We start from the raw sequence: 21,189 nt of genomic DNA, 5'->3' as shown, positions 1-21,189 counted from the left end.
AATGTCGTGTGACCTCCGGAATGACTATAAAATCCCTAAACATGGGGTGTATGGTTCATAAATTGGATAAGGGAAATAAGGTATTATGAATAGAATTATTTTTGGGATTGTATATAGTGATACTATTTATTTTTAATACATAGAGGTCACAATTACTTACAACCATCCCATGTGAAATTTGATAGTTTAGGTGTGTCACAAAATTCAAAAAAATTTCTTTTGAAGTTTGAGCTTGGTGAATGGAATAAATACAACCATCTAATTTCATATCCAATAGGCAAGATCAAATGTCACCACCTTGTACCAAAGATAATAGTCTTAGTGTATACTTTTCTAATATTTTTTGAAAAAATATACAGACATATTGTAAGACTATTTACCTTTTTGTGTGAAAAGTCGATTCATCTTAGGTATAACGAGGTCACTTGCATTCTTGACCATAGGATATGAAATCAGGCAACTAAAGATGTATAATTGACTGGCTCAAAGGCTTAAGGGATTTTTTTGAACTTTTTGTAACACAAATCAAGTTGTCAGATTTTCACACCTAATGGCTAGGATAAGCAGTGACCTTGTACCAAAGGTAAATAGTGTTATAGTGTATCCCTATTTTCTAAAGGTAATGGAGTATATTGTACACAGGGCCAACCATCATCATTAGAGGTGATAGATGGATAAAATTAGTCATCACCCGACCAATATTCATGATCAAGAATAACAATTAAGCGCCACCATCAACTCTTAGGATGGACAAGTGATAACCTTTGTGGTGTATCATGCATTATACATTGTTGTTCATGGTATTCTGCTTTCCCATTGCTTTCCCATTTCCTTGTAGATAATGGTTTTCTAGTTGTAGGGCCATATAATGGACGGTGGAGATGATCCTGACAGACAGGGAGTTAGGAGTAGGATTTGAACAAGCACGACACACACAAAGGGATATATATGGGATTGTTTATAAGGAAACCATTTATCTTTTGTAGAAGGAAGTCACAATTACTCATGTCTCTTACATTTTAAAATGGATGATCCTAAAAGTATTATTGAATAGATACAAAGTTCTAAAAAAATTTATTAAACTTCATGACTCATTCTAAACCATCCAATTTGATATTGAATAAATGAGAATAGTTACGACATCCTTATAATAAAAATAAATGTTCTCTTTATAGACTATCTCATATAATATAATCCATATCATCATTATAACTTCATGTCATGAAGTTATCCTCTTCAATCGAGTTTATCCTCCCCCATCGATAGGCAGGACAATATTCACTTAATTGTGATAGAGGGGAGTAGATTGTACATCCTTACTTTCTCTTCTCACTGTGTAACCAATCGAATGGACGACTATAGACCACGTGAGCATTGTTATTATTATTGGTTATGATCAGAAATAGAATTTGACTGGGAATATAACACAAATAAAAAAAAATTGAGAGACTTGGGCGAGTTCAGAGTTTTTCAACCCAGAATCGCAGGCCTCCCTATTCAGTCCAACTCGAGTGAATCCCAAGCAAGGGATGCAAGTTTTTAATCACTAGCACTTATTATGGCCATTGGATCACGTTTTTTTTTTCTTATATAAAACCTGCATGAACACGACCTAAGGGATCAATTCTTATTATTCTAAGATGAACAGTCTTGTGAAGTGTGAACTTGCAAAATGATGATCCAAAGTTCGAAACATGTGCATCATCTCTCATTAATTTTCTAACTTGTAAACTTTGTTTAAGTAGACTTAACATTGACTAGAACTAGTGAAATTTAATTAACGGTTAATCTCTAATTAATTTTCTTGTTTGTAAACTATTTTTAAGTAGACTTACCATTTGACTCGAACTAGTGAAATTTAATTAAATGTTAATTAACTGCCAAGATCCAAGGCAGTGTGAGGGGCAAAATGGGAAGAGTTTGAAAACAAGGCAGCTAGGACATAATCGTCAATACGAAAAAGGTTGTGGCCTTATTTGTCAATTTGTTTCATTTTTGTTGTGATTCGCCGAATCTTCGGCAAAAAATTCGCGAATTTTCAGTGAAACTATCATATTTTGACAGAAATCACGGCTGTCCGTTCATTTTTGGGAAATTTCACGAAAATCACGGCTAGTTTTTGAACTACTCGCAGAAATTTAGGTGAAAGTTTCGGCTTTTGGTTATTTTATTATGGCTAGGGTTTTGCCGGGAGGGGACTTTCACATGGCGTAAAATTAGGTTGACGAAATCTCGCCTAAATTTCGGTCAGATTCAATGGCCTAGCTATTAAATTTCCAGTAAATTTTGAACGAATTCAAATTTGGAACATCCAAATTTGGGGTGAATTTGCGCTGAATTTTGATTTGGTTGAATTTCGGACGAGTGTAGGGGAGCGTGAGGCCATTTCGATTGAAAACTCTGGCTAAGAACCTAAGACACACACTCTCTCTCTCAACAAATAGAAAAACACACTCTCAGCAAATAGACAAACACATACTCTCTCAACAAATAGAAAAGGACGCCGTTAGCATGCTGCCAAGCCGGCATATGTAGAAATGCGGGCTTGGCAATAATTATATTTTTAAATATAATTTGATCTTAATTTTTATAGAACATATAACCTTTTAAAAATTACAAAAAAAATCCCAAGGCTACACTTTATATGCTCCAACCTAACTTTTTCTCTCATTTTTTTCCCCAAAATACAATTTCTATGCAAATACCTCCAACCAAATAAAATAAAATAAATAAATACCTAAACTACTCTCCCTTACTTCTTACCTTACCCACACTTCTCTCTCCTCTATCCCACCAAAATCGAGCTCCGACAAAGTGCGGTCCGGTAGTGGAACACTCTGGAGTCACAGGGCTCCGGCACTGTGTAAGTACAGTCTGGCAGTGGATCAAGCGCTCCGATACTGTGTAAGTACAGTCCTGCAGTGGAACACTTCGGAGTCACAGGTGTCTGGCAAACACTTTGAAATCACAGCGCTCCAGCACTGTGTAAGTGCGGTCTAACAATGGAACACTCTGAAGTCACAGGGCTCCGGCACTGTGTAAGTGCAATCCAGCAGTAAAAGTTTTGGAGTCACATGGCTCTGGCAATTGTAAAGGGCGGTCCGACAGTAGAACTTCAGTAGTCACTGAGCTCCAGCAAAGAGCGGTCCAACAATACTCAGTTTCGGTTCGACAATGTGCTACTGGGTCGAAAGGCTTTTATGAATGGCATTTCTATCTAAAACAAATCAACTTTTTTCCTTAGGGGTATTTGCATAGAAAGTTTGCTTTGGGGAAAAAAGTGAGAAAAAGTTCGGTTGGGGGATAAGTTGCATAGAAAATGTAGTCTTGGGGGTTCTTTTATAATTTTCCTTATAATCTTTAACATGGAGATGATGAATATGAATAAAGGTGTGGTTGCCATAAGGTTGCAACCTTAAACAATCTAACTAAGATGCACCTTCAAATTTTATCATAATATATATTTTTGATGTAAAATGTTATTAGGATTATTTCAAAATTTATTTTGATATCTAATAATAAAATTTTAAATTCTAAAAATGGTTAAATCAAGTAAATCTATAAACATATGAAAATCTTGAAAATGGACATTGTAGATAATATGTTGTAAGATGCACTATTTATGAGACTCAAAATCTTTTTATTTTTCATAGTCAGACATCTTGATGTCAAGATGATTAATCATAGGGCTTTTCAATATTAAAACAACCTTTTTCGATGGATTTTTAAGGTGCATCCATAGTTCTACATTTTAAGGTTGCAACCTTCTCTATGAGACATATACTTTTATACATATGGTGGTTCATCTAAAAGGATAGATTGCGAGTTACAAAGAGGGAGAGAGAAGTTTGCAACCTTATATAAACTTTTTCCTATTAATAAATAAATAAATCTTGAAAACTAAAAATAATTATTACATTAAAAAACATTTGGAATGTTAGGTACAAGGATCACCTATTTGTATCAATATTTAAGACATATACTTTATACTTCTGGACAATCCAACTCACATAAAACAATTGTTCAATAAAAAACGCATTTTCTCTCTTTGTCTCAACAGGCTTCTTTGTCAGAGTAAAACTTTTGGAGTGACATCCCTATTTGAGTAAAAATTTTTAGTGAACTCCCCATGCTTTAGGGGCCATTTGGATACCTGGAAATATATTGTCTGTGAAATATATTACTGGCATATACTGCGTAACACATTACTGCAAATCGATTGTTACTGTTTGGGTAGTATTTAGATGGAATAGAAATACATTGCTACTGTTTGGCTATGTTTGGAAGAAATATAGGAAATGCATTACCAATATTTTACTAGCACTTGTCTATAAACTATCATTTCTTTCTTTTTTGCCACAAAATTCCATTGAAATGTGGAATTAAAGTCATCATTGTACCATTCCAAAAAGATTTTCTAATAATAACATCATCACCATTGCAAAAAGATTTTCTAATAGTAACTTGTACCATTTTAAAGTCATGATGACAAAATGTCTTACTTATTTTGCATGCCTTTGGCACTTACATGGAATTACATGTCTTCTAACATGATTAGACTTTGGTTTTAACATGACAAGTCATTAGAATAATATGATTGAAATAACATGATTTTATTGTGATAAGCCTTATTTTTATTTATTTATTATAGAAGTCTTTCTAATGTCTTTATATAAATTTCAAATAAACAATAAATTTATCATACCAAATTCAAAATGTTTATAGTACAAGTTAAATATCTTATTTCAATTAAGCTTTTACTGATCTCTTGGGAGGATTATGTTGTGATAAATTTTTTATTATGATTGTGTAGGGCTTACCAAGACTCTTCTACTTCTCTCTTCAGGTTAGCAACAACAACTGTTTCTCTCTCTTCAGGTTAGAGACGAACGAAAAAAAAGTCCAAAGGAGAAAAAAAGCGGTTTAAAGAGAGAAGGAAGCACAAACCACTCATTAGGTCTCTCTCTTCCGGTTAGAGACGAAAGAAAAAAGAAAAAAGGAAGCACAAACCACTCATTAGGGCTCAAGAGAGAGGGGGCCAGCTTAGCGAGGGAGGGAGCACGAGAGAGGGGGCGAGCTTAGAGAGGGAGGGAGCACGAGAGAGGGGGCGAGCTTAGAGAGGGAGGGAGCGCAACCAGGCTCAAGAGAGAGGGGGCAGGCTTAGAGAGGGAGGTAGCAACTAGCAAACTAGTTATTATGGCTCATGACAAGAGAGTAGAGCTTACCAGTGAAGAGAGAACCCTTGCTGCAATTTCTAGTACAAATTTGAAAGAGGGAAATGGCGGGTTGGCATTTTTTTAAGCGGGGATGGGGCAGAAAAACGCGTTCAAAAGATTTTCCAAACATTATCCGTCAAGCGTGTAATAGATTTTTCACGGGTGTATTTTTCACCTCACTGTGCGTATTGGGTTTAGTGATTTTTTACCCCTTACCAGATGTATTTTTCACCCCTCACTGTGCGGGTTTAGTGATTTCACCCCTTACCGGGTGTATTTTTCACTTCTCACTGCGAGGGTTTAGTGATTTTTCACCCCTTACTGGACGTATTTTTCACCTTTCACTGTGCGTATTGGGTTTCGTAATTTATGGGACAAGAAACGTGTTCGAAAGATTTACGGAACATTATCTGTCAAGCGCGTAATAGATTTTTCACACCTTACTGGGCATATTTTTTACCCCTCACTCCGAACGTATTTTTCACCTCTCACCATGTGTATTGGGTTTCGTGATTTTTGGAAAAACCTCATATAATAAATTTTGAGGTGTACCCAAACCATGCCTCAGTGAAGGAACACCTTTGAATTCAAACTCGGAGATTTATTTTTAAATATATTTAAAATTTTCCATGCTTGAAAATCTATTTTCCCAATTGTAAAATTCAAAATTGAAAAGTTGTAATGATTGAACGGATCTATAAATATTTAAAAATGTTAAAAATAGAACATCCAAATAATATGTTGCCAGATATATTATTTTTATGAGATCATATATTTTGAAATATGAATGATCAATCAGAAGGTTCTTCTTTAATGTCAAAACACCATTTTTCCTCTCACTTTTTATGTATGTCTTGCACTTATAATATATAACATTGATGCCCTTATATGAACTTTTTCTTTTAGTAAACATTTTTTAGTAATTTCTCTTAATAATTGTTTTGAGCAACCTCTCATTATGAGTAATTTTTTAACTCTCTCGCCCTCTATACTTCTCTCTTTTTTCTTTTTGTTAGTGAATCAATGGGGAGAGAGCCCTACCTTATGTAGGACTTAGTATGTAGCGTCGCAAATCATCAAGCCCTAACCAATTAAGCCCATCTCTTTTTTTGTGCGGCAGTTCTCTATGAGAAGTAGAAGTAAATATCCTTGTGATTTAAAAATAAAAAGAAAAGGAGTCGGATGTGACTCGGATTGGATACACATATCTGAGTCCATTCCAAATGCGAGAATGCATCCGGAACTTCGGAGTCACTGCCTACAATAAACTAGGTGATTCGCTACTGTTCCAGCCTTCTATACAACCTAGGCAATTCCTCAAATTAGGACGGGAACCTTTTGATTCTAGGGCCACTCGGGCAATTATGTGTGCTGATCGTGGTTGGCTCCGAAATCAATTAGCTAATCCGCGGACTGCACTAGCTCATCTTACCAGTTTTTTAAAAACCAGCAAGCTGGCTCCAAATTCCCTAAGCCATCTTGGAAGTGGCAGATGGGTGGTCCAAGTTAAACGACCCTGGACTCGCCTAGCTCGCACTGGCTTTCATTTTTTTTCCCCCAATGCGAAAAGAACCACAAGAAGCCGGTTGGAACTGGCCAGGCAGGCTCAATTTCGATCGGGTAACTGGTTTGGCTCACTAGTTCAGTTCTAAAAAACAGTGTTCCGAACACTGATCATCACCACCAACGCTTTTCTACCATGTTTTATTTCTCTCAATCGCAAGTCATTACATCTTCCAATTTTTAAGGCTTCAAAATTTTAAGTGTTGGGTTCTGGCAATTAATGTGCAAGATTGATTTGGGCAGACTGAATAAGGACTCATTGATGATCAGAATTCATGAGAATTTGCATCTGTTGTTTGATTAAATAAGCACTCTAACATGAAAAGCATTCACGCAAAAGTCAGGCACATTATGGCAGAAACATAAGAAAGATTATGGCGTCTAAATTGTATGGTAGTAGTCTTTATACATCATAAGTTTTATACATCAATCTGAGAAGATTTCTAATAGCATTTACATTTTCAGACCCGAATCGGACAACCCGAGATCTTTCTTTCTTTCTGTCTTTTTTTATTTTTTTAATCACAAGCTCGGTTGTGATCCCAACAGATCTAAACCATTACTACCAAGATTAGGACTGTTCAGGGCTCAGCCTCCCTGCTTCACTGAGGGGACATGGCATCTAAGACATAAGATACACAACCCCAACCTCAAAAGCTTGAATGCTAGCTTACTTCGAGGGCCCAGCCTCTTGGTTATAAATGGCTAGGACAAAATGCCGACTAGGTCTGCTACACCAATGTTGAAGGTTCGGTTCCAAGCTCACCTACCCAAAAAAGATAAAGAAGAAAAGCGAAAAAAAAAATCAGTAGTTCAAGAGAGAATACTTACCCCTTAAACATATCCGCCCCTTCTCGACCCCAAGCTTAGCCCCAGTAAGAACCCAATGTCCCGGTGAGTCCTCAGCCCCTTTAACCATCTCCTCCAAATCCACCAATTTTGCCAGTTTCCCATGAACCCCATCAGAATTCTCAGACTTTTCAGAATTCTCCGGTTTCTCAGCTGAAGCATGGTCCCAAACTGACCTCCGGATCGTACAACCAGGGACCCTGGAGTACAATAGTCTTAGGTAGAGCACGCTTCGTGGTCCGAAATTCCATACCCCAAGGTGGGCACCAGTGACCACAAGGGCCCCAGATAGCGCCCCAATGTGGGACTCTTTAGGCTCGACTGGGGCTGCACTGACATGGCAGAAGCGGGACCACCTTACAGGGATGAACCAACGACTATCTTGTTCTTCAGGGCCCACCCAAGTGGGAGGCCCGATGGGTATGTGTGGGTCCCAGTGAGGCCGAAGTACCCTAGGGACTGTGGAAAGGTGTCGTGCATGGATGCAAAGGCGGTTTCTCTTTGGTCCCTCGAGGCAGAGACGGAGGCCAGTCATAGGCTTACGCCCGATAGTGACCTGAGGAATGAAAAACAACAAGCAAGTCGGATTACATAACACAAAGTTCATGGGGATGTACAAGAAAACATAATTTAGTCAAATATATTTCAGAAGCGAAGTGTACTATGGTCCAATCGAGTATGAAGAAGCACAATCCAATTCGGCTCATGGCTGTCTGAAGAAACCATGGACGGTGATGAAGTGGGACCCATAAGGGTGGGAACGTGCCAAGCAGTCTGCCCCCATTAAGCCCGGGCCAGGAGAAGGCCCCGGCCTGAGCCCAGATTGGTAGGGACAAAACCCGAGTCAGATCTGGCCCATTGCCAACCCTGGCCCCAACACATCAAGAAAACACCCTAAAGGTAGATCTCATGCTCCATCACTGTCATCAATCGACTGAACAGACATGACCAAACCGACTATGGTTTCTCACAATGCCAAGGATAATAGTACACTTACTCTGAAGGGGAATTAGATTAGTCGATTTGACTGGTTAGTCCATTTGACTATGGATAACCACAGTGCATTGGACTCACCACTGCCTGATGAGAGGATGGAAAGTTTTGGAGAGAGAGTGGGGCCCACCATTGGGCTCATGACTCATGTCCTGTTCTGGTGGGTCCTCTATGCATACGATACATCATTAATTCATTAGATGACGGTCACCCAGTAGATCATGGCCCATCATATTGAACCATAATTCCCTATCTCATGATCAAATGGCCATTCTTGAGGATGGACAGTGGAGATCAACCATGATAGGGCCCACGGGGCCATTTAAATCAAGCATAATAGGACCCAAGAGGCTCTTCATCCAGGTACAGTTAATAAATCTTGACCGCTGTCATCAGGAATGGACAGTGTGCACCCTTAAAAGAGTACCATATAATATACTCCAATGCATTATGTCCTCGCATCAATTTCCAAAACCAATTGATAGCTTCATCCATTGATTAGGGTCGATTACACGAATCCTGGTTTGTCATTATGCTCTATTAAAGGTCATTCCTTCAATAAGGCCACGAGTCCTTGTATCTTTTCTCACTACTTCTAACCATGTCTCTCTCGGCTTACCTTTTTTTCCTTTTTGAGCCTTCTATTTGAACTAACTTGCACCTCTTGACAGGTATTATACTGGGTCTATGCCACACATGGCGAGCCCACCCAAGTCCATTTTCTCTCATCTCATCACTTATTGGTGCCACACCTAAACTCTACTTTCTAGACATCCTCTCCCATAATACTTTCTAAACCAGATCTTTAACCCCAAAAATACTTGCTTTTTGCTACCAACGCCCCAAGTCAAAAAGTTATATTTTTAAGGACGAAAATACCCTTAGTCAACATTTTTATCATGTTTTTGTCACTAGTTGTCACACGCACGAGTTTCTCTAACCCGTCCGCCTTTTGGGACAAATATATATGGATTTGAATCAAAAGTGTGACGGACCACTACAAAAATGTGTCGGACCGGCACAAAAAAGTGTCGGACTGGCGCATTAAAGCCGGTCAAGCACACAATCTCTACATTAAGAGAGAGAGAGAGAGAGGGAAACGTGACAAAAAAAAGAGGGTATTTGATCCAAAAAAGTTAACTTTTGTACTTGAAAGATGGTTATGGCATCAAAATTTTTTTTGGGGGGGGGGGGGGGGGGGGGGGGGGGGGGGGGGGAAGATGCCCAAAAAGGACAAATTGGGGTGGGGTGGGGTTGGGAGGGGGGGCTAATTTTCCCTAGAAATGTTTTTGAAAAAATAAAAGGATGCTACTAAAAGTTGAATCAAATAAAAAATAACCTTAAAAACTCCAAATAACCCTAAACTTTTGTAGAAAAGTAAATTTAAATAGAATCAATTTAGTTTGGGACAAAAAAGAAAATATATAAATACGGATTATACCAAAAACAACTCACTAATATTTGCCAAAATTCAAAATATAAAAATTTTATAGAACAATCCACCATTTTTTACAAGTTTTGGGGATCCACGAGTATTCCCTTTTTTTTCTTTCTTTTCTTAAAAATGAATAGCACTTTTGTTTCCTCCCCAAACAAAACATAAACATGGCATTACCTGCTCAGTGCTAACATAAAGCTTTGCACCCATCAAGCTGAACTGAAGAGAATGGCAAACAGGTTCCTTCCTTTGATGACCAGGAAGCTCAATTCGCATGGGAGCCCATATACGTGGGATCTGAAACTCCAAGAAATACCGCAGTTCCTCAATGGGAGGTTTGTCTGCTTCCAGAGAGAGAGAGAGAGAGAACTGTTAAGTCCAAATAGGAGTTGTGTACTAACATTAAAAATACAAGATGTATGTGTTGTGTGTTTGTGTCGAGAGTGAGAGCGAAAGAGCGAGAGCTAGTGAAAGAGAGAGAGAGAGAGAGAGAGAGAGAGAGAGAGAGAGAGAGCTAAAAGAAACTAGGAGTTGTTTTAGATGGTTTTCTTACATTCGAGGTAGAGTTCAATTGCCCGGATAAGATGGTCTTTACCGGGTACATTGTCTAGCAAGGAACTGATAGGGAAAAAGGTCATGTCGATAACATCCGGAGCGTGGCGAACAGTTCTTGCCCATTCAACATTACTCTGAACTAAATCATCCCCTCCTCTCCTCCTAAAGATGACCGTGACATCCTGCAATGGAAAATGATCCACAAAATATCAGTCTCTCTCTCTCTCTCACACACACACACACGCACATGCATGACAACATAATTTGTGTTTGTGTGGGTGGGAAATGCTGGCATAGGCCCACTAGTCTACATCTACATATAGGCCCAACAGCTAGATTCAATCTGGACCGATTTGATGGGTACGACCTCATTTTATATTTTAATTTTAATTTTTTTTCTACTAATCCAAATCATGTGAAATTTTAAATGTCTATTCTTCCCATCAACGTGCACCTAATAAAAATATTAAAAAGATAATTTGTAAAATATAAATTGACCAAAATACCCCTGTAATATTTTGGGGGTATTTTGATCAATTTATTTTTCACGAAATATTTTTTTGATATTTTTATTAGATTATAATATTAGTAAAGAAATTTCAAGTGATTTGAATTTACATAAAAAAATTAAAATTCAAATACAAAATGCAATCGTGAACATTGGATCAACGCAGATTCAATCTAGGTACAGGCTACCGAGCCTACGCCAGTATTTCCATATATATATATATATATATATATATATATATATATATATCGGAAGCCACTACGCAATGCCTATGGGCAAAAATGAACAGTGTTTTCGCCAATAGCCTCCGCGCTATATGATTATTTTAAACAGCGTGGATTAAAAGACCTCAACGGACATAGCATGTCCGTGGCGGGGTGAAACACTATTCAATTTCGCCTATAGCCATTTTTAAGAGTTTTCCATATATATATATATAGATATATATAAAGCACCCTAAACAATCAAATTAAGGCGCACAACCAAAATTCACTAGAACAGGTTGTTTCAATGCCCAAAAAATCTCAAATCGATCATCTTCACCTCAAGATGTATGGACATGAAAAAAATAAAGGATTTTAAGTCTTGGAATTAGTGCATCTTGTAATGCATTTTTTAGACCGTCACTTTTCAAGATTTTCAAGTATTCATAGATCTGCTCGATCTAGCTACTTTTAAAGCATTAAATTCTATAGTTAGAGATGAAAATAGATTTTCAAGCCATCCCAAAATTTCTAATACAGAAACTAACATCTTTCAAATATATATATATATATGAAAAAATCTTCCCAACGCTTCTAGGCGAAAATGAACAATGATTTCGCCTACCCTCATCACCGTCCAAAGTTCATCGCACGGCCACGATTGTCCGGTAGTGTTTTATTTTTCATTTTTTTCCACGATTCGGAATGATCTGAAATTTAGAACGTGTGTACATCTTAATGAGGCGCACCTACTAAAAATATAAAAAAATAATAATTCGCAAAAACAATTGACCAAAATACCTCCAAAACTTTTCAGAGGTATTTTGGACAATGTTTTTCATGTAAAATATTTTTTTGATATTTTTCGTAAATTCGTCTATTTTTGACGAACACACGCTCCAAATTTCAGGTCATTCTGATTTGTAAAAAAAATGAAAAATGAAAAATGAAACACTACCAAACAATCGTGACCGTGCGATGAACTTTGGACGGTGATGAGAGTAGGCAAAATCACTGTTCATTTTCGCCTATAGGCGTTTTGTAGTATCTTCTTATATATATATATATATATATAAGAAAAGTATATATAGAGCCGAGACTCTAAACAATCAAATTAGAGCCTACCTAAAAAATTTCACTAGGAGAGGTTGTTTTGATGCCCAAATATCCTCAACTGTCAAATTTCAAGATTTTCAAATTTTCATTGATTTGCCGATCTACACTATTTTTTAAGCCTTAAACTTTATAAATAAAGATAAAAATATATTTTAAGACTATCACAAATATTTGCAGCATCAATTTCTTGACACTATTTGAAGGTAGGCTCTAATTTGATTGTTTAGAGCCTAGGCTCTCTATACAAAGACCCCAAATGATCACCATTAAATTTGGCACAGATCTCTAAAAAAGTTATCACATGGGTGTGGGAGGGTTTCAGAGAATCATTACTCATATATATATATATATGGGAATGGATTCGGTCAGCCCATGGGTTGACAGCTACAGTGTCAGCCAAAGGCTCAGATTGAATCTAGGCTGATCTGACGGTCACGACCTTATTTCGTAATTGAATTTTTATTTTTTTTCTATAAATCCAAATCACTTGAAAATTTAGGCGTACATTGTACTCATCAAGGTGCACCTTGGTCAATTTATATTTTTCAAATTATTTTTTTATATTTTTATTTGATTCTCCTATTTTTGAAAAATAGATGCTCAAAATTTCAAGTGATTTCGATTTATATAAAAGAAATAAAAATTCAAATACAAAAAAAAATATATATATATATATATATATATATGGAGGCATCTATGCAACGCCTATGGGCAAAAAATGAACAGTGTTTCCGCCCATAAGTTCATCACCATCTGAAAATCAGGTGCCATGCGTTTTTTGACCGCCACGGACCTAGCATGTCGATGGTAGTACTGTCACAGACATACTAGGTCCATGAAGATCAAAAACCATGTGGAACCTGGTCTGTTCAATGAACCACCACGGACATAGCAAGTCCATGATGGTAGTAAAACACTCTAGCATTTCGCCACGGACATAGCAAGTCCATGATGGTAGTAAAACACTCTAGCATTTCGCCACGGACATAGCAAGTCCAAAATTGAACGGGGGTATTTTGGTCTATTTATATTTTACGAATTATTTGCTTTTCATATTTTTGTTGGGTGCACCTCACTAAGATGTACACACGCTCCAAATTTCAAGTAATTTGGATTTGTAGAAAAAAAATGAAAATTGAAACACTACCGGACAACAGTGACCGTGCGATGAAGTTTGGATGGTGATGAGGGTAGACAAAATCACTGTTCATTTTCGCCTATAGGCGTTGGGAAGAGTTTTCCTATATATAATAATCATTTCATGGTGGTCAATGTCAATTACTACTCTCGTTTTGTTATTTTGTTATCGAACTAAAGCAATAAATTCAATTGTCTTACAAGATGCACATATGACAATTATTTCTCTTACATTTGCCCATCAAAATCCCCATAAGAAATTTAGAATTTCATATGGGATTTCTTTGGCGGGTGAGGGTCATGAGCAGAAAGTCCATATGACTAATGGAAAAAAGTATGCATGCCAAAAGAAGTTGGTGGGACTGGGATTTGAGACAAAAGACCAGTTAATCCCTAGGTAACCCAATTACAGTTTTACAAAGAATTTTAATGTACTTCACATTTTAGAGTATAAAAATGTAATTCATTTAAAGAGTGAAGCAAATTAAGTAGCAATTAATTTAGTAAACATGGGGTTAATAGAGAGCGGTTTGGGCCTTGGGAATCCATGCCACCTTAGTTTTTTGGTTTGCCATGCTTTTGTACCTTTATTACTCATTACAAAACACGAAAAAATTTAAAGAGACAAAGAATGAACAAAAGAAGATGATCTAACCAGTTTAAGCTCTTATACATAAAATTACGATGTACTCCAAATTAGTATCCAGAATAGGAATTTGAAATTTATGTGACAGTTTAATAAAGAAATGTGTAATTAAGCACCTACTTCTTTCCCGATTAAATAAGGAGTAGTTGAGGGTTGAGGATGAATCCCTTGGCTGTTGAAAGGAAATGAATCCACTGCCTGCATATTCAGAGAGATGGGCACATCAGAAAACCGGTAATCAATAATATCTACAAAATATTTGACAATATAAAGCACAAAAAAGCAAAACATTTTCCAAAGCTAAAACAAAATGAAGCACTAGCCTTGTCGTTAAATTTCATAGGACCTGGAGTCCTCCGGATTCTTGCAACAGAGAACCTCTGATCTCCAACATCCTGAACATAATTTTTAATCTCTGTTGTTGACAAATGAGATGAGATGTGCTGTTTCACATAAATGACGTCTTTACCCCCAATCGTGACAGATGTAACAACATGTGTCCCGAAATTCTCAATAAAGCTGGCAAAACACAATAATTATCTGAATTTAGAAGAGACTCTATGTGCATGCACGGGCATACACATACATAAATCTAGAGCCAGAGAGGGGGATGAATCTCACTGTAAGCATGCATATATGCATGTACGCGCAACAGACAGAAAGAGAGGGCTTAAAGAAAGAGAGATACCATGCTAAGGCTGAAGGATCCCATGAGGATGGGACAGCACGTTTAACATCTTCCTGCAATATCAAGGGGAATTTCGTCAACCTAACCTTGAAGAGAGGAACAATATACCCATCCATGGCAAGGCTCTTCGTGGCTGCAGCATCAGTTTTCCTTGACCCTGTTAAACTGAATACAGAGTTAAAGCTTCCAAGAGGAACACATCCTGGTAGCTGGGCCTTTTTATTAAAACGCTCTGCCATCTGAAAGTGAAAATGAAAATGAATCAATAAAATCTGTAAAATTCAGAAACATTGAATATGCATGTTACATGTTATGCAAAAAAGTATGCATATAAAACTACAGTCATCTAGTACGGCACCATCTAGAAGGGTGCGCATATAAAACTGCAATCATTCAATATGGTATATGACACGGCTGAAAGGCAAAGCAGGGCATGGTCATCTCATTGGCCAAAGTGAGGAGTGAATTTTGGGGACTGTCAGTTATGAATTTCGAAACCGATGGCAAACAATTGCAAGGGCACAGGCAATGAGCAAAGGTGCATTTCTAATTGGACTCCACCTAGCCAAGAAACTCCAAAGTTAAATCCTTTAAAAAAAACGTGATTTGAATGAGGCAGAAGCCTGGGCCTTACTCATTGGTCTCAGAAACTTAAAATCAGATTGGACGAGTTTAGAAATAGAAGAGGATTCACAGAATATGATTTCATGGACAAAAGAATACCTGTCGAGATTAGAAAGGATTTCGGACAGTATTTTGTTGATTGATATCAACCTCATAGTCCCCTTCTACCACATGAGGAGAGAAGGCAATAAATTTTGTGACACTTAGCAAGAAATGGTTTTGATATCAAGCAGATCCGAGGTCAAATATTAAATATGGTCCTGGGGTTCCTATTTGGGGCATTTTTCGTCAAGTCCAAACATGACAAAAATATAAAGCACCCAAAAATCTATAAATGAAACTTAACATTGTATAATGGGTGTGGTTTCTATAAAGTTGCAACCTTAAAAAATCCAATTACGGGGCACCTCCAAATTTTATCTTAACATGTAATTTTTGTGTAAAAAATTCTTAGGATTATCTCAAAATCTATTTTCATATCTAATTATAAAATTTTGAACTCCAAAAATGGTTAAAATCAAATAGATCTATAAACATATGAAAATTTTGAAAATGGACGGATTAGATAATGTTTGCAAGATGCATTATTTCTAGGACTCAAAATCTTTTTCTTATTTTTTTCATATTCATACATCTCGTTGTTGAGATGATCAATTAGAGGGTTTTTCAACATTAAAACAACGTTTTTTGATGGATTTTTGAGGTGCATCTGTAATTCTACATTTTAAGGTTGCAACCTTATATAAGATTTTTCCTTGTATAATTATTATTTTTTACAATTTTCTGAATTTTCTATTTTCTAACTTTTTGAATTTTCCTGAATTTTTCATTGCTTTGATTTTATAGATTATTTTTTTTTTCAATTCAGGTAAGACTCGCAAGGCCAACTAGGGTATTGCCAAGCTAACCTGACACATGCCTGCCTGGTTCGCTTATGGAGACCGGCTTTTAAAACATTAGTTTGTGTTTTCTAAAATTTATAAGGCTCTACCTTGCAGAACCTGCTCGACAGAGCTCCAGAAATTATCTTATTTGGACATTGTGACCTGAATGTCTAAGAGTTATTGGAATGGAAAAGCAACTAGAGAGAATCAGCAACAAGATCTCTACAAAGTATCTCAATATGGAAATTGAAAGAAGTTAGTAGTATAACCCCTATCAGAAATACATCGTCTAATAATGTGATGAGGCAAATTGAATTACTACTATTTAGACCATGTAGATTTAACTAGTCCACTCAAAGGAAATAGATGGGGAAAGCATAGTAACAATCCTATGGACTATGGAAAGTTATGACTGTAAGTCCATTTGGATCACCACTGATTTAAAAATAAATGTAAGCCCATTGGGGTCACACCGTCTAATAAAGTCATGAATTGATGGACAGTGATGGAGAAAGCGTGGGAATCGTTCCTGATTCTGTAGATTCCATCTAGTGTCCACAGGTAGAGAAAAGCGAGTAACAATTTCCCCAAAGAGAAAGAGACAGGGTGGAGTCATGTCCTGCTTCTAGGCGTCCTATCTATTGTTCTTGTTCAGGTACTAACAAACATGAGTAAATTTCCCCAAACTCTCACTGTTAGGGAGCGAAACAAAAGTCAAATAGCTTTTTTTTTTCTTTTTATTTCCTGAATGTTAACATGGGATGTGGTGAGACCGGAATTCAAAACATCCAATTGAGGCACCAGCCACAATGCCTAGAGCTCATTCTCTACCTTTGGAAACAATTTTTGGCCTTTTTTCAGGTTTTATACGAGCATGCTAATCTTCAGTTCAGCCTCTTGTCTTAGTGGTAAAGGCAGAAGGACCCTAAAGCTAATGTTAAATGGCCCTTAAAAAAACTAGCTACGACTAGAAAAAAGTCCAAGGTTCAAACACCCAGCATAACCACCACAAAAATAACGTCTACAGAGGCAGAGATTGAGGAAGTCCCCGCTTTAACAGAAATAGCCACAACCAACCATTTTCATAACTTTTCAACCTTCTAGACCACCAGGAATGTATTTCCAGCAAATTTTCACGCATTGGTATAGATCAACCTGTTGTGTCGCACTTTAGTACCCAATTGCTTGAAACCAAAGCTCATGAGGATGCCGTTGTTTTGGCCCAATTGTCATATACCCCATCTGTTTCCATCAATAACCCCATGCTTCCTCATCAGTAACCCAATCCGATTCCCATATTAAAAGTTTTGAGACACCATTTTCATGGAAAGTTGATCGTTGTTTGCTAGGTTGTCTTATAGCCTTCGTTTTTCTTTTCTTTTTGTATTGTTTGAAAGTTAAAAGTTGTTTCAGGCTCTTAACAAATAAGGTTCATGGCAACAAATTTCAACAAGAAAAATACTGGTATTAAAATTTCATCTCAATCATCTATACAATTTATCACTTAAAAGGAATTGATTTTCCAAATAATTATTAGCAGCATACAGTCACAGCAAAATGTCCCAAACATAAAATACTAAATGAAGCACAATGTTCTCAACATAACAACACCTGATATTCAATTGCACAATAAATGTTTGCTACTCTATACATGAATAACCATGTTCTCGACTGAATCAAAACCCAAAGAAAATTCGACTGAACACTCCAGAGAAGTGTTACACTAAAAGTAAATTCTATTGATTTATCAAAGAAATGACACACTAAAAGTAAATTCTATTGATTTATCAAAGAAAGTATCCAACTGCAAGCTCCATCTTCCATAGAAATGCTAAACTCAAAGAGTGTTCCATTGATGAAAATTTAAATGGTTCACTTCACCTCATAGAAACGGCAAACTCCAGTGATCTCACGCTCGCTCTTTTCTTCTGAAGATTTGATTTCTCTAGAAACATTAGGCACAATTAGGCCTTCACAGACCTCCAAGTTCTTTGAGTGTTCTTCATCAATTTCAACTATTCTCGAACCAGAAGAACCCTTGCAATAAAGCAACCTTGTATCAGAGCACACATCAAAACCCCTCCCCAAGGCCTGGATTGAATTCTGAGCAGTGTGAAAAGCAGCCGCATTTTCCTCCATTTTCTCATCTAGAGAGAGAAAAACTCACTTCCTCGAGTCCCTATGCAGTTTGAGCCAGAACCCATGTGCCAAAGGGAGAAAAAACCAAAGACTCCCGATCCCATCTTCTCGAAATAGACCCTCCAAAACCCTCTACCTCTCTCAAAAACCAACACGTAGAAACATGTCTCTCTCTCTCTCTCGCTCTCGCTAGAGAAACCCAACTCGCAGAAACCAGGCTCTATCAAGAAACCCAACTCCAACAAACAAGCCTCTCTCTCTCTCAACCCAACTCGCACAAACAAGCCTCTCTCTCTCTAAACCCAACTCCCACAAACAAGCCTATCTCCAGAAACCCAAGTAAACCCAATTTGCAGGAACATGCCTCTCTCTCTCTCTCTCTCTCTCTCTCTCTCTGTACAAAGTCTAAAACCTATGAACAAAAAAACTCCCCCCTCTCTCTCTAAACCAAGTCCTGCAGTGCGAAGTCTGAAACCTATGAACAAAAAAAAATCCCCCTCTCTCTATAAACCAAGTCCTGGAGTGCGAAGAAGCCTCCGGCTCTCTCTCTCCAAGTCTCAACAGTGGAGTCTGCTCTGCTGCATCCGTGTCCCCGTTCCACACTCCAAAGAATTGACCCTTTGAGTTGTCATTCCATAACAGATGTCCACCTCTCTCTCTCTCTCTAGACGTAACACTCTCTCCCCTCCCTCTCTCTAGATATAACACTCTCTCTCCTCCCTCTCCCTAGATATAACACTCTCTCTCCTCCCTCTCTCTAGATATAACACTCTCTCTCCTCCCTCTCTCTAGATATAACACTCTCTCTCCTCCCTACGTATTTTTGGGATTCGAATCTCCCTCTCTCTCTCCTCTTTTTGCATAATTTACGCTTGGTTCGTCTGTCTCTCTCTTCTCCTTGTTAATACCTATATTTTGGTGCAAATCTTCTCTCTCTAGTTTACTCTTCAACGTCCATATTTAAGATGAATGCTCGGTAAAGACTACCAAAAATATAAAAATATATATATATATATATATATTTTTTAAATTCCAAATTTTTTTTCACATTTTTTGTCAGCGGCTCGGATGATTAATCCCTAAAATTTTGCAGAAAAAATCCGTCGCATATTTCAGCTTACTCATAGAAGGACAAGGTTTCTTCTATAGTCCATGTAGAAATGAGTCGCATCCTAAAAATCTATTTTTGAGATGGATTTTTTGACATAATTTTTAAGGAGATGTATCCTCTAGCATGGAGATCATGAATACGAAAAAATAAAAAAATTTAAAAATTAAAAATAATAATTCTTTTGAAAAAATATTTGGCCGGTTAGTTTCAATTGCTTTTAGATGGATCACCTATTTGTATATATCTTTAAAATGAATGCTTTATGCCACAAGGATGCAAATGTAGAAATACGGTCTTCGCCATATGAAACAATTTTCCCACATAGAAACCCCATCCATTTCTAATTTGTGTTTAGTTCGTTCTACTTGCTCTCTATTATATAATACTATAGAGGGGAATTGTTAGATATATCCATCAAAGTTTTGGAAATTTCCAATATACTAGAGTCTTATTTAACGCAAAGACACGGTTAGAATGAGACCAAGTCCACACATGTAGAAATGCAGGCGTTTGATAAATTTATTTTAGACATAAAATTTGATCTTAATTTTTAGAGAATATATAATCTTTAACATAAATATCATGAATATGAAAAAATAATAATAATAAATTAAAATTAAAATAATAATGCTTTTAAAAACCATTTGAACTGTCTAGCTTCAATTGTTTTTAGATAGACCACTTATTTGCCTCCATTTTTAAGGTGGATGCTTTATACCTCTCATCAACCGCATATTGTTCAAATGTGGTCCAACCCACATGAAACAATGGTTCTTAACTTAAATTCATACCCTTTTTTTCCCAATTTTTTGATTAATTTGTATCTTGACTTTATTACACAATTGATACATCCATGACGATATAACCACTATGCATCTGTTTAAAACCGCTACGGACCACAGAGCAATTAGGTCCACAACGGCACCACCACGGACCTGTCCATGGTAAGGGCGAGTTCCAAGACCCTTAGTGGTGGCTAGGCACCATTACGGGTGCTTTACACAGCATTGTAGACCTAGTAGGTTTGTGACGGAATCACCACTTACCCAAAAGGGTTGTGGCAACCTTGAAGGTGCATTGAAAAGAAGTTCACGAGGGCAAACAACCACCAAAGATCTATTGGATCCGTGGTGTTTGTGGTGTCACGTATGCATTAAGTCCGAAAGGAGGGCAAAATGAGCACTAATAAAAAAAAATAAAAAAAAGTAAAAAAATAGATATGAGCGTAAATTAAGTGAGATTATTGTATATTGGTAATATTTAAAATTATAATATAAATATATTTGAAATTTCCTACATTTTTTGGGTTTAAATTCTCTCTCTTGCTTCTCTCTCTTCTCTCTCTAGCTCTGAACTTTTAGCTTTGATGTGTGTATTTAGACATATAGAGTCAAGAGAGTCGAATGGAAAAGGACTGCTTTCAATACCCAATGTGCCATACCCTCACGGGTCTACTGACTGACTCTCTCTCTAACCGTCAAATGTTGAGCATGATTCGTTTCTCACACTAAATGGCCCT

At 37.0% G+C, this 21,189-nt stretch overlaps 1 protein-coding gene across 1 annotated transcript; it reads right to left on the bottom strand.

Moving 5' to 3' along the window:
* Positions 1-7,131: 7,131 nt before the first annotated feature.
* Positions 7,132-19,162, bottom strand: LOC18432277 (MACPF domain-containing protein CAD1). The gene is made up of 7 exons (XM_088875097.1): positions 18,302-19,162; positions 14,913-15,151; positions 14,544-14,743; positions 14,345-14,418; positions 10,613-10,796; positions 10,237-10,400; positions 7,132-8,184 (listed from the first exon to the last, which is right to left on the bottom strand). The coding sequence occupies exons 1-7, from the start codon at positions 18,557-18,559 to the stop codon at positions 7,585-7,587; spliced, it is 1,719 nt and encodes a 572-aa protein (XP_088731223.1). The 5' UTR covers positions 18,560-19,162; the 3' UTR covers positions 7,132-7,584.
* Positions 19,163-21,189: the final 2,027 nt, after the last annotated feature.

The sequence above is a fragment of the Amborella trichopoda genome, chromosome 8 (assembly GCF_054954075.1).
Source record: "Amborella trichopoda isolate Santa Cruz 75 chromosome 8, AtrichopodaSantaCruz75HAP2 v2.0, whole genome shotgun sequence".
Classification (NCBI taxonomy): Eukaryota; Viridiplantae; Streptophyta; class Magnoliopsida; order Amborellales; family Amborellaceae; genus Amborella; species Amborella trichopoda.
This window is presented reverse-complemented; position numbering and strand designations above follow the sequence as displayed.